The sequence below is a fragment of the Wasmannia auropunctata genome, unplaced genomic scaffold, assembly GCF_000956235.1.
Source record: "Wasmannia auropunctata unplaced genomic scaffold, wasmannia.A_1.0 LD336083.1, whole genome shotgun sequence".
Taxonomy (NCBI): Eukaryota; Metazoa; Arthropoda; class Insecta; order Hymenoptera; family Formicidae; genus Wasmannia; species Wasmannia auropunctata.
The window spans coordinates 509,770-523,039 of record NW_012026807.1 but is presented as its reverse complement, the minus strand read 5'-3'; the positions used below and the strand labels follow the sequence as shown (position 1 = coordinate 523,039).

General features: G+C 33.5%; 2 protein-coding genes across 2 annotated transcripts; both read right to left on the bottom strand.

The window, feature by feature from the left end:
- Nucleotides 1–891: 891 nt before the first annotated feature.
- LOC105448725 lies at nucleotides 892–4,731 on the bottom strand. Its single transcript, XM_011687468.1, has 5 exons — nucleotides 4,717–4,731; nucleotides 3,737–4,269; nucleotides 2,764–3,060; nucleotides 2,348–2,703; nucleotides 892–2,021 (listed from the first exon to the last, which is right to left on the bottom strand). The coding sequence occupies exons 1-5, from the start codon at nucleotides 4,729–4,731 to the stop codon at nucleotides 892–894; spliced, it is 2,331 nt and encodes a 776-aa protein (XP_011685770.1).
- A 1,395-nt stretch (nucleotides 4,732–6,126) lies between these two features.
- Nucleotides 6,127–12,958, bottom strand: LOC105448573 (glutamate receptor ionotropic, kainate 2). Its single transcript, XM_011687229.1, has 16 exons — nucleotides 12,777–12,958; nucleotides 12,282–12,434; nucleotides 11,876–12,079; nucleotides 11,413–11,579; nucleotides 11,080–11,271; nucleotides 10,614–10,784; nucleotides 10,273–10,470; nucleotides 9,675–9,896; nucleotides 9,049–9,148; nucleotides 8,610–8,787; nucleotides 8,221–8,404; nucleotides 7,907–8,028; nucleotides 7,673–7,820; nucleotides 7,406–7,575; nucleotides 6,919–7,040; nucleotides 6,127–6,683 (listed from the first exon to the last, which is right to left on the bottom strand). Exons 1-16 carry the CDS (start codon nucleotides 12,853–12,855, stop codon nucleotides 6,397–6,399), a joined length of 2,697 nt encoding a protein of 898 aa, XP_011685531.1. The 5' UTR covers nucleotides 12,856–12,958; the 3' UTR covers nucleotides 6,127–6,396.
- Nucleotides 12,959–13,270: the final 312 nt, after the last annotated feature.

Here is a 13,270-nt window from a genome sequence, read left to right as displayed (position 1 = left end):
TCAACAAGAATACGTTTAATTACAAATATCAAGTCATGTGTACTCGAATAAACCCTAAGTACTATAAACTAGATAACAAAGGTGTAATGCTGATATTCTCAAGTACAATGAAAATGCTCAAGTAGAGTATTCCGAGAAATTTTCAATTGGAGGTAAAGGATAACTGGATATGTAATGATAAAAGGAAACGATAATGATGCCTGGCGAAAATTTTTCTTAGAATTCTTCATATAATTTTTCAGAATTTCTATATAAATTTCAGAATTCCTGTACAGGTTTATAACTTTTTAAAAAATTTCTTAAATTTTTTAAATACAAATTTCAAAAATGCAGAAAAAATCTACATCTTTTCTAAAATTCTTTCTAAAAGTGAATCAATGGAATCATTATCAATTTTCAGTGTATATTATTTTCTGATATACTTTGAACTGTGACAAAGTAATGACTCTATTTCAATGTTATTTCAGTGATAATATACTGATTCAAACATGGAATATCGTTGAAAGACAGGGAGTTTCACTGTAAAACAGTTTTGAGAACTGAAATTTACTGTCTTTCAGTAATATTTACTGTTTGAATCAATGTATTATCACTGAAACAACATTGAAATAAGCACTGCTTATCACAGTTCTAAGACTTCTAAGTATGCCACTGGAAATTGATGTACACTGAAAATCAATGATAATTCCACTAATTCACTTTTAGAGAGTATGTGAATTCTAAAATATTTTAAGATTTTTTATTCTATAATTTTCAAAAACTTATAAAATTCAAAAGAGTTCAAGGTATTCTTCAGAAGTCTTTATAATTTTAAAATATGAAAAATTCTTAAAAATATTATAAGATATTACGAGAATTTCTTTTTCACCAGGGAACAAACGCCTATATAATTTAGCGCTGATCATGGGCAGCAGCTACGAGCTCGTCAAACGCCGCTTCGTGTTCCGAAGTGGTGAACATGTACGCCGGCAGAGTTAATCTAAGGACCTTGTCGTATTTGGGTCTCGTCTCCGATGTGTAATCATACGGCTCGGCCTCCTTCGTTTCCTCGGCCGCCGTGTGCGACGACGACGACGCCTCGTCGGGATAATCGTTGTCCGGCTTCTCCAGTCTAACGTAAGAATTTTTGCTGGCGGACGCGCTGGGCTCCACGGAGTCCGCCGCCTTCGTGCTCGTCGAGCTCGTCGACGGCTTGATGTCGCGGACACGCGGCGGCGCGGTGTCCACTTGAAATTCTTTCGTCTCGTGAAACACGAGCTGTTCCTTGTCGGGCTCGTGGCCGGTGACAAAGGCGCATTCCTCCTTCTGGAAGCCCTCCTCGTCGACGCACTGGTAGCAGGTCATCTTGTCGCGCATGATCTTCTTGCACTTCGATCGGTCCTCCTTCCGAAACTTCTGCATAAACTCCTCGATCTCGGCCTTCTTTTTTACGGTGTCCAAATATCCGACGTCCACTCCCAGCTTCTTCCCCTCCGCATCGTCAGTCCTGGACGTTGTCTCGTCCGTCGTCGAAGCTTCGTAAACCTGTCCCGACGGCGCGTATTCGTCGTAAGACTTCTTCACGATCTCGGAACTTTCCGGCGAGCGCTCGTCTTCGTTCGACGAATCCGTTTGCTCGGACTTGTCATTCTGCCGATTGCCGAACGTCCGGGATTTACTGTAAGAATAGAGCTTGTCGCTGGGCTGGTACGAGTACGAGCACCGCTCGAAGTCGTTGCCCGTTTGCGGATCCTTGCAAACCTTGCACGTCATTGAATCCTTCTGCACCGTTTTGCAATTGTCCGCGCTGATACTTTCGGAGTAACTCTCCGAAGTGGGTTTTGAGGAAGATGTCGTTTGGCCGTCGTAAGATTCAGAATCGCTATTGTGTGATGGGAATTTGTAATCGCTCGATCTTTCGGAACTGGAGTAGTCGCTGCTGTAGTCGGGTGAACCGTGAGACGTACCGTCGGAATCATTCGGGTCTTGAGCTTTCACGACTTCGTCGGAGCTCCGTGGATAAGTAGAGATTTCCGATTTATCTGTAATATCAGTCTGTATGATATAACAAAGTATAACAAAATATAATCGATACACTCTCTAAGAAAAATGCCAGAGAATGGCACTCATTCCTTTCGAGATTTAGTTGTAACACAATATACTTTATTTTGAAATAAAAAAATTCCAATACATCGAATAGTGTAGCTGTAATAATTATAATTCTCAATTTCTTAACACTAAATGATAAAAAGATCTGGAGAATTTTTAACTCGGTACTAAAATAACTATACGAGACATTATTAAAGGATAAATGAATTATTTGTTGAATTATATAATTACGAATTAACATCGTGAAATGTGTGCTTACCTAAATAATCGCGCGAATCGGAACTTTGCGGATAATCAAAATCCTTCGATTTCTCCGATGTTTGATTCGTGTTTAAGTCCCGAGTGGAATCCGAGACCTTATCCGGATATCCGAAGCTTTTCGATCTGCTGTATTTATACAACTTATCGCTGGGTTGATAATTGTAAGTGCATTTCTCGTAAGTACCGCCTGTCTTAGAGTCCTTGCACACCGTGCACGTCTTGGAATCCCTTTGCACCTGTTTACAATCTGCTGAAGGAGCATCCTTTACCTCATCCCGTTCGTTCGCCGTTGACGTCTTCTCGGAATAATCCTCGCTCGGATAGGAATATTCACGAGACTCTACATTGCCAGGACTACGATCTTTTTGCCGATCAGACGCTTCGAAATCAGAGACTTCGGAATGAGACGTCAACTCGGGACGTTCTTCGCCGTCGTTCTCCCGGGGTTTGCCAAACGAGCTGGATTTAACGTATGAGTACTCTTTCTCATGCGGCTGCTTTACATACGAGCACTGCTCGTATTTGCCATTGGTTTTAAGATCCTTGCACACCATGCACACCATAGAATCTTTTACGACCTTATCGCATTTCTCTCCCTTGTTTTCGTATGCAGCCGGTACGTCACGGCTGGCGTCGGTGAAGTATTCATCAGTGAATCGGTAAGGATTTCGTGGTCTTCCGTAATTATCTGTGCTTCTTTCAAAATTGGATCTACGATGGTAAATAATAGTAATGATATCATAGCATGTACATATGTGATAATGAAAAAATTATCTAACGTGCACAAATTTTATTTTAGTTTGCGTAACTATGTGATATCATTGAAACTTTTAGAAAAAATAGATTTAAATAAAAAAACTGTATATTTCTTATATTAATATTTCAAATTATTTTCTACTTTTTAAATCTATTTTTGTATATAATTATTGTTCTGATCAATTTCTACGCGAGTGAATTATTTTCAAAAGTTATTAACCGTCCTACTCTCTAAAAATTTGAATCAGTGCATAATCACTGATTATCAATGGTTATATTCATTGAATGCATCAGTCCCAAGTATTTCACTGGTAATCAGTAAAATTATAGTTATTTGATTATATTATTTTTGAACTTTTTCAATTATAAAAAGAGCAATTTTCTCGCGTTCCACAACTGTGCATACACATCTTTATTTTATCCTCTTAAAAAATTTACAATTAGTTTCGAATGGGTTTTGAATAATATTTTTCGAGCCGTCATATACCATAAATATAAAACAAATTTTAAAATTATTAAAACTGTTTCCTCAAATTTAAAGTGCAAATATTAAGCTTTAATAATCTTTCAATAAATTGTCGAGCATAACATGTCTACTGTGATGTTCGAAGAATATTTTAATATTTACTACCTTCGATGTCTGAAGCCAGTAGGCACGGACAGGTAACGTTCCATATTCGTATTAGCGGATGCGCTCTCTTCCGGAAGACTGCTGTATAAACAACGCTTGTATGTGGATTTAGTTTTTGGATCCTTGCAATTGTAGCAAGTCGTAATGCCTTTTCTCGGTTCGCCATTCCTCCCGGTCGATTTCACCTTGATCTCCTGACAGTGCGCAATTCCCAAGTCGGGAGTCAATTCCTTGTACCTTGTGGAATCTTTATTAGTGAACGTATAAAACGGAATCTTTTTCAAGTTTTTCTCTTCGACGGGCTCTTTCTTAACAACAATCGGAAAAGGTTTAGATGGGCTTCCGAAACGATCTACAGTTCGATTTATGCGCAATCCAAAATTATAATCAGGCAGAATCTCGGAAGGAGCACTCTCGTAAACTTCATACTGTTTATTCCAAGGATGCGATATGCTCTCTGGATTCCAATTTTTCAAACGTTCGTAATTTGCACTCACGTGACAAGTAATTAGTGCTGACAGCATTAAATATATCTGCATGTGTGTAAGAAAATATTTATTTCAAATAGCAATAAAAATTTTAGCGGCAATTAAACAAATTTATAGATATATTTGTATGATATCAAGCTGTTTAAATTTAAAAAAAAACTTAAAAAATTATTTTATTAATTTTTAATTTTTTCAATTAGAAAGCTACTAAAAATTGAATGTTAAATTTTTGAAAAATAAAAAATTAAAGTATAACGTAGTTTATTGTAAAATAGCGCCTCTTAAAATACGATTTACGTTAATAATGTTTAAAAAAAAAATTATAAAGAACTCAAAACATTTCTTATTGCTAAACAAAAATAAATATGAGTTTCAAGCATCTAAAAAAATACAATTGCACTGTACATATAACGAAAGAAATATTGTTACATAAATATACAATTAATTAAATACGATATCAAATAAATATCTAAACATTTCTCTTTCACTGACCTTGCAACAAGCCATTTTCGAAGACCACCGATCGTTTTCTACGAAACTCCAGCGAATGGATTCGTATTTCCGATTCCAATAGGATAACCACAATCTACATCACTTTCTCATCAAGTGATCGCGTCTTCGTGTAAAATGCCTTTATATTGACTCGTGGTAAATAACAGATATTTCCTACCTAGCATAAATCTTTATTCTTTTGTTAGAAAAATTCGCGAACCGTGACGTGCTCCAATCGGAGTGATCGAAACAATCGGCCGATTACCTAAACTACTTTTGCTTTTATTTACGTAACCCGGCTTGAACGCTTACGACGAAAACCAGTGAAAATAATGAGATTATGGGACATGTACAAATTACATTGATGAAGAAAGAAAGATAGAACAATGACTTTTACTTAATACTAAATCGACAATCGCAGCCGTTCGTTTTAATTTACATTGTATTCTAAATTTTGATAATACGAAATGTCTTATAATATAATAAAATTATAGTTTTGTTCTGTATAATAATTTACATTAATAAATTAAACATATATAAATAATTATTATTAATTGATTATTTTGCTTAAGAATGAAACGACGGATTTGTCAGCAATATCAAATAATAAATATATTAAACATAAATGACATTCTTGAAATTGTAAACAAAATATAGTAAAGAAACGTAAAAGCATTATCAAAATCGATGTTAATTAAATGAATTGCTCTCTATTTACGCTCAAGAAGCAAAACTATATACAATGTGAAAGTATTCGAGGATCAATGACCGCCGCGTATCATTGTAAATATTTCCGTTCCAGTGCAATAGTTTGTCAAAAAATATATATATCTCACACACCCTCGTAAGATATTATATACAAACTGTTTTCTTTGCAACAGATCTTAAATTAAAAATAACGATAAAATTTTTATTTACTGTATATTTAATATTTATTAAGATTTTGTCGCTATTTTTAATAGTCTCGAAGAAAAAAAAATTAAATGAGATATGCTGCATATTCATTTATTAACATTTTTGTAATAATATAGAAACATTTAAAAAAGTGTAGTATTGTATATCTCTTTTTAAAATGTATGCGTTATTTACTTAAAAACGTTGTCTAATTCAATATTATGTAATTAATGACAATTAATATTAAATTATTTTTATATAACAATGCATAATATTTTGCAGATAGAACATAAAAGCAAATAATCAATTTTTACATTATTGTGACTTATAAGTGACAAATAAAATCGTAATAATCGTCCTTATAGTATCATATAACTTCATAACGTTATCATTATGACTTTTATGTTCTACCTGTATAATTTATCGGTGTAAATGAAACACAATTCCTCAAAAATTTGTATAAATACATACAATTTTAAAAACTTTATGTCACGAAGATAATTAAAAATTATCTAATTTTAATTTTGCACAATATTTTATTAATTAATAATGCTCTTATAACAAAACAATATTGTCCGAACAAGACTAACTTTTGACAAATACACAAATACACAACCATAATGCGATTAATTCACCTTAAACTCTACATATTGACCTTTGTGATAAATTCTAAACATTAAAAGTGATTGAAAAAGAGAAAAAACTTTGAAAAATACACAGGAATTAATCGAGAATTGATTTGCGAGTCCGTAATACGATTGAAGGATTATCGTTGAAAATTCGGGTTTACTCTTTAAAAGGAAAATGTCGCGGATAAACAGAAATGTGTGAAACACGCGGCGTGTGATGACCAAGTTGTTTGCTAAAAACTGCGTCAGTAGGCGCGGGCTTCATTCGAAGTTTCGATGCGATTTTCTGCATGATGATCTTGTCGTTCTCAACCTCTTTAATCGTCCTTTTGTCGTTCTGCTTTCCTTTCTGAGACATGCCGCGTTTACGATAATAAAGTACCTCACCGGCCAACGTGAGCATCGCCAATGCTAGTCCAAACAAGGTCGCAATAAATACTCCTCCTATAAAAATATTAATTAGATATAAGGGAAAAAAAGTATTTAAATATATTAACATTATAATAACAAATTGAAACATTGTTATACAATTACAATTGTTTTAATTGTAATAACAATGCAATAATTAAAGCAATAATTTTAATTGTATTTAAATATGTCTTCTTTACAACATATTATATTTATATAAGATCTAATTATTAATTAATTATCTAATTTGGATAAAAAGTAAAAAACAAACCCAAGCTCTCTAACGTAATTCCCTCATTGTCATCGGAATTCGGACATAGGGTTTTCAAAGTCTGATTCCAATACTTGGCTGCTAATGTCTCGAAATATCTATCTTTCTGTAAATCGAGTATCCTAAAAATAATATTTATGTCAGACATTTGTCGCATAGTTCACGATCACATGAAAATAATATTATACTTATACTTCATTTATTCCGCATAATTCATTCCCTCTCAATTTAATTTATTAACTAAACTGTACACGAAAAAAATGTTTTGCTCTGTTATAGATTCTTACTGCACTATATATTCTCTGTGCTAACATTATATTTGCAATTGCATAAAAACATGTGCGAATTAAAAATATTCAATAGTAGTGAGACACACTTTCAAAATACAGCACACAGCTACAATGCTAATTGATAATTGAAAGTAGTTAATTGGAAAGACGAATGAATTAAACGTAACAGAAAAGTGAAGAAAAAATTGATCAAAGACTTTCTGCTTATTTCCTCCTGCAAATGACTGCCTTGCTGCACGGCAATAGCGTACGGTTGCTCGGCAAACACTTCGCCCACTTCCGTTAAATTGCAATTTCTTGTTACTTCGTACTTTATCTCCGACGAATCATGAATGAACGCAAACTCGGCATTTTCACTTTCTATCACCTGAAGAGTATCGATGCATTTCAATTAAATATTTACTGCTGCACCTCAGAATGTCTCGAGAATTTTCTTTTTCTCTTTTCTTTTTCTTTTTATGTACCTTCCTGAAACCTTCTTCGGTAGTCTTGACCGGTCCGACTTGAGTAATGGCTTGCAGAATATGACCATATTGTTCCTTTATGGGATAATCCCAGACACGGTATTCGACTTGATCGCTGGTGCTATTTAGCGTAATTTCTTTCCATACTCTACAAGCAAGTAACATAAAATATGCATAATATTTGCCGGTAACCTTTGCCGGTCTAGTTCATAAGAAAATGATGTTTGTACGCACGTATAAAGCTTATCCTCGGCATTTTTCATGTTTCTGAAATACTGATGAGCACTAGAATTAGCCAGAACGGTATAATTTATGCGCGATTGCCTTGCCAATTGCTCCAATGATTGCACAGGTGACTACAGGTAATGAAATATACACGAATATTAACGTAGAAGAAACGATACTTATTATTATATATTAACTATCATTATACTTATAATAATATTAATCGTCTTGTGGAAGATTAATATTTTTAGAAATATCTTACACTTTCCAAATTAAATAAAAGAACAAAATCTCCAATGAATATGACAATAAAAGCGACATACCTGCATTCTTTCGACAGTAAGGAAAGCAGCTAAATTTGCGGTAAAAGTCGCGAGCATCAGTACTACGAATAGCCAATAAGCTGCAACCAGAGTCCTGCTCGATAACGCTTTCGGAGCTTCGCCGCCACCCTGTGGCGTAAAAGATGTCAATGCGAACCAAAAGCTCTCTTTCAATGTGAATTCTCTGAAAAGTAAAATCTGTCTGTTAAACATACAATCAAAGGGAGAAGAAAGTTTCGGATATATTGAAAGTCAAATTGCTAAATACAAAACGCTAAAATACGACAAAATTTAATATACGAAATAGTTATATGTATAGTATGTAATCTGTAATGTACAATATATAACAGAACACTCGAGGAAAAATAAAAATCTCATGAGATACGTACCGACAAGGATAGGGGTAAAGTCTTTTATTGTTTCTTGCACTGTATGGTGAATATTTGTCTAATATCCAAATCATAATACCCGTCAAAGTTAACGCTCCCACGATACTGAGCCAGACTTCAAGCCTCAGTACCGTCATGAATTTAAATAAGGATGCTTTACGGACTGGCTTTCTCATTACTTGAAAATAAAAACTAACATAAATTTTCCGTTTCATATTCAATTATCTATACGTGCATCCTGAGCTAAAATCTGCCTTAAATTGGGCTTGTACTATAAAGTGAAAAAAAAAAAGATAAAAGAATAGAATAAGAATCGAAATGAATTATTGAAAGAAGAACGTAAACGTGTTAAAACGCCATACGATTTTATTTGCAGATAGTTATTTAAACTTATTTACATAAAATAGAACACATAGCATAAAAAATCTAAATTGCATACCGATTAGTATACCGGATTGTTCGAAATAGGGTGCAACGAAATCGATGACTTCTTCTCGTTCCGATGTCATTGTTAATGCTGCTACAGCAATATCAGTTTCCTATTAATAAATAAATGTACTTGCTATAGTCAGAAAATATTATTAAGTTACTTTAACTCTTAAAACTTTCTTCAGATTTACGTAGTTTTATAATGTTGATATTACATTGTAACGATGTTGTGAAATAAGCCATTAGATTAATATAATATTTAAATTTAATATTTTTTAAGTCATTAAATACAAATTTAGTTTTAAAATCAACAAAGTTTTGAAATAACGAAATTGATAATTAATTATTTAAAAAAATATTGTTAATTTTAATAGTATAATGCATTAAACTGTGATAAAAATAATAAAAATTGTTAGCAATTCCAACTAAAACTGATAATTTATACTTTGTACTTGTAGTGATGCTTACATAATAACGTAATAAAATAAAAGAAAATAAAACAAAAATGTCATTCTATCATCAATTTGAACCAAATTTGACAATATAAAATAATTAATTGCAACAGTAGATTAAAAGTGACATTGATATCAAAGGAAAACATGCGTATTAAATGCAAACAGATCAAGTAAGACATACTCCTCTAGCCAGATCACCTATCAGACCGGTCCATTCACCATTAGGCAATTTTTTCCCAAACTCAGCATCTTCGGGAATAACAAGATCGTAATCGAACTGCATCTCCTCGGATAATTTTTGCACAAAATCTATACAATAACCTTCCCAGATTGCCTTTCCGTCCTCATTACGTATTTCTTGGCCGGTCACTGGGTCCTTTTTAGTTACAGACCATGGAACCGCCTATCAATCAGATTAATCAAAACAATATTAGGTCAACTTTTGCTATATTTGTATTTATTTATTGGTATTAACAAAATCGCTAAAACGCTAATATGATTATGGAAAATGTAAATATAAATAATATCCATATAAATAAAGTTACAAATTAATTTACGTACGATTCAAAGAATAACTAAATGCGCTAAATTAATTTTGGTAATTATTTTTAATAATATCAGACTTATAATAGTACACTTAATTATCGTTTAACGTTACGAAATACTTACTTCGAAAATAATTATTTCATAATTATTTGTTGTCTAAGTGTAATGTTGTTTCTTCGTTTAAGTATAATAGAACGCGACGAAACAAAGCTTTCGCGAAATACGGTTCTTACCGGTGCCGTTCCAATCCGGAAGAATCGCCTGGCTGGTTCTATTTTCTTCCCGTCGGCTTCTTTAATTTTTGTACGTCTCGTCCAAGTTGCGAGCATATCTGGAAAGCCGCGATTGACCACTTGTAACTCGATCTCCGCCTTGTAAGTGATCATCGACTTCTCCGACCAATATTCGAAAGTGTCGTTGCTGTCCAACCTCTAGAACGCGGAAAAGTGAACTCATTTAAGCGTACACTTAAATTATCTTTGCGTTTTAAACGAAAATTTCTTGATATAAACGTCATATATGATTTAAATAAAAACTCCATTTTCTTAATAGATTTTACTTTGATAATACTTACTTTCATTAAAAAAGAGTTGAATCTCTCCACTGTAGCGTTCGAAGCTGAAGTGGCATTAACGGGTTTATCACACTGACCTGTTTTTGGAGCTACGCTTGCACCATCCTTTTGAACGTCGACCATCAAACTTACAATCAAGCCGATCAAACGTTTGAAGTAATATGGAAATATCTAATATAAAACACAATTTCTTAATCAAACTTGTTTTATAGACGATAAACGCGCTTATTCGAAATTAATATTTTTCTTACTAAGTCCTTTTTAATAAAAGAAAATGTGAAAGAAACTCTCTTTTTAATTATCTGCTTTAAAAGAAGAAACTTTAAAAAAAACTGTTTTTAATATTTATATATTAATATTACATTAATGGTGGCTTTTGGATTTATTACAGATAACAAGTTCTTTTGTACAAGACAGTATAGATTTGTAGACGGATTCTAAAAATTTTTGTCTTATTAAAACCGACCTTAAAATTTGCAGGGCAGGTGCAGGACGCGTCGCCCATTAAACGACAACAAATGTCAGTCTTCATAGTGAGAACGGTGAATGAAACGTTTAATTGGACTTCACCCTTAATATATCGAGAATCTTGATAATTATTGTCTGTAAATACTAAATTCCAAATACCCTCTCTTTTAACGAGTCCTCCTCCAATGGCCTAAAAGATTGTTTCTACTTTAACTGTATATAATGCTTAGACACACTCTATATAATCTTAAAGATTTCAACGTTCAATTAGCTTGTCATGTATATATTAAAGTAACAAAAGTAAATGTCCCGATGCAAATGTATCGCTCACCGTTTTAAACAGTTCATCCATTTTTGCTGTACTAGCATAGATAACGTAGTAAGATGGTGACGGTCGCATACTTCGTATTTTCATTACAGTTCTTTCTGTCAATTCATCGATGACCACCAGTCTAATTATCGAATTTCCGATAAGATAATAAAGGCTCTGATTTAGTTCTAAAATCATTATTACATTTGATTTGTAATTAATATTAAAAACTATCATACAAATAGTGCTACATTTATTTTTTTTTATTTTAATTAACTTTAACAATTTAATAACAAATTATATGTCCCGATTTCTCAAAGAAAGAAGGTAATTATTTTTGATTTTTTATACTAACTTTTTGAAAATTTACAAGAAAAAATACTGTATGCGACGCATAGAGTACAATAAAAAATAAGTTGTGCACAAAATGTTCATCGTGTAATATCAGCGTAAATATAATGACAGACTGCTAATCTTTGCGCACCTCTTTCGTCTTCAAAGATCAAACCGACGTCCGTTGCGTTTTTCATAATCAAAAGATCATCAATCGCCTGAATGTACGGACTTATACTACAGTCGCCACGTTTATATATTATTCCTCTTTCGTCCGCGACATTTCGTAGCCTGTCCCAACCAGTCCACGTCATATCCAATATGATACTTATCCCTTTATATAGAACGGCACAGACTGTCAGGAAAAATTGAAGAAGATGTTTCATTTGTACAACCCAAATGTTGTTATGAAAGATTACTTTAGTTCTAAGTGTAATAAGAGCGATAAAGAAACCTGGATGTAAGCGGCAGTAACATCTTGGAAGTGAAAAGTAAAAATCGGATATAACGATCTTCTCTAATATAATCGGATATAACGAAATACACGAAAAATATACCTTTCTCGAAACTTGCGTCTACGTTCTCGCGATCTACTGTAACGGTGGAAATGTGAACGGTGATAATATCGTTAGCAAAATTCCGTTCTGCCTCTGGGACCGCATCGTTTAATATACTCAAAATAGACGAATCGGATTCCTCTATCACGACCACTTGGAAATAAAAAAGAAATATCAGACTCATCACTCAGATCGGGTCATTATTACTGTATTATTGTAATTTATTATATTTGTTTAATTATATTCATAGAGACTGTATTATTTAAATTTGTTATTTCTCATTAAATAGATGTATTTTGTATATCTAAGCATTCATTAGTGATTAGTTTAACGTTAAAAGTAAAAATTAGATATATTATCTAATATTGAGAATGGAGATCTTATTAAACATAATACTGACAGTCGTATTATTGCTAATAGTTAAAAAAAGAAAAAAGAGAAAAGACGTCGCACTTGTATGTACTCTACGGCGACTAAACTTCGTATTATACTTACCCAAATCCATTGCCGTTTGACAAAGCACAAATGGCAGGAAGAAAGTGAGAATCAATACGGACGACGTTCTCGTTGACATAGCGAAGTTGATTAAAATCGCACAAACGAACGAGGGATACTCTTTAGTCTCGTTTCGGGCGGCAGGTGCCAGAACAATATGATATGAACGACATGGCGCAATAAAGTGACGATGGTCACGCCTGCGCCGATGCCAGTGGCACGACGGCATTGCTTATGAATATTATATACATCGGTAACCGTCGAATCTCTCATGAATCCCTTTTTCCTGCCCAGCACGACTATCGGCCGTCGGACCATCGATTTATTGTGCGATAAAGTCGCGTGTACAATTCTGCGCCAGGATCGCTGCGTGTTGGAGAACGAAAGCGACAGTTTCATCATTCATATACGCCCCTTACGAGTCGCTGGGGATCGATTGTGTATATCTTAAAACGAGGTGAAAATTACAAAAATGAGCAAATTCGCTAGATATT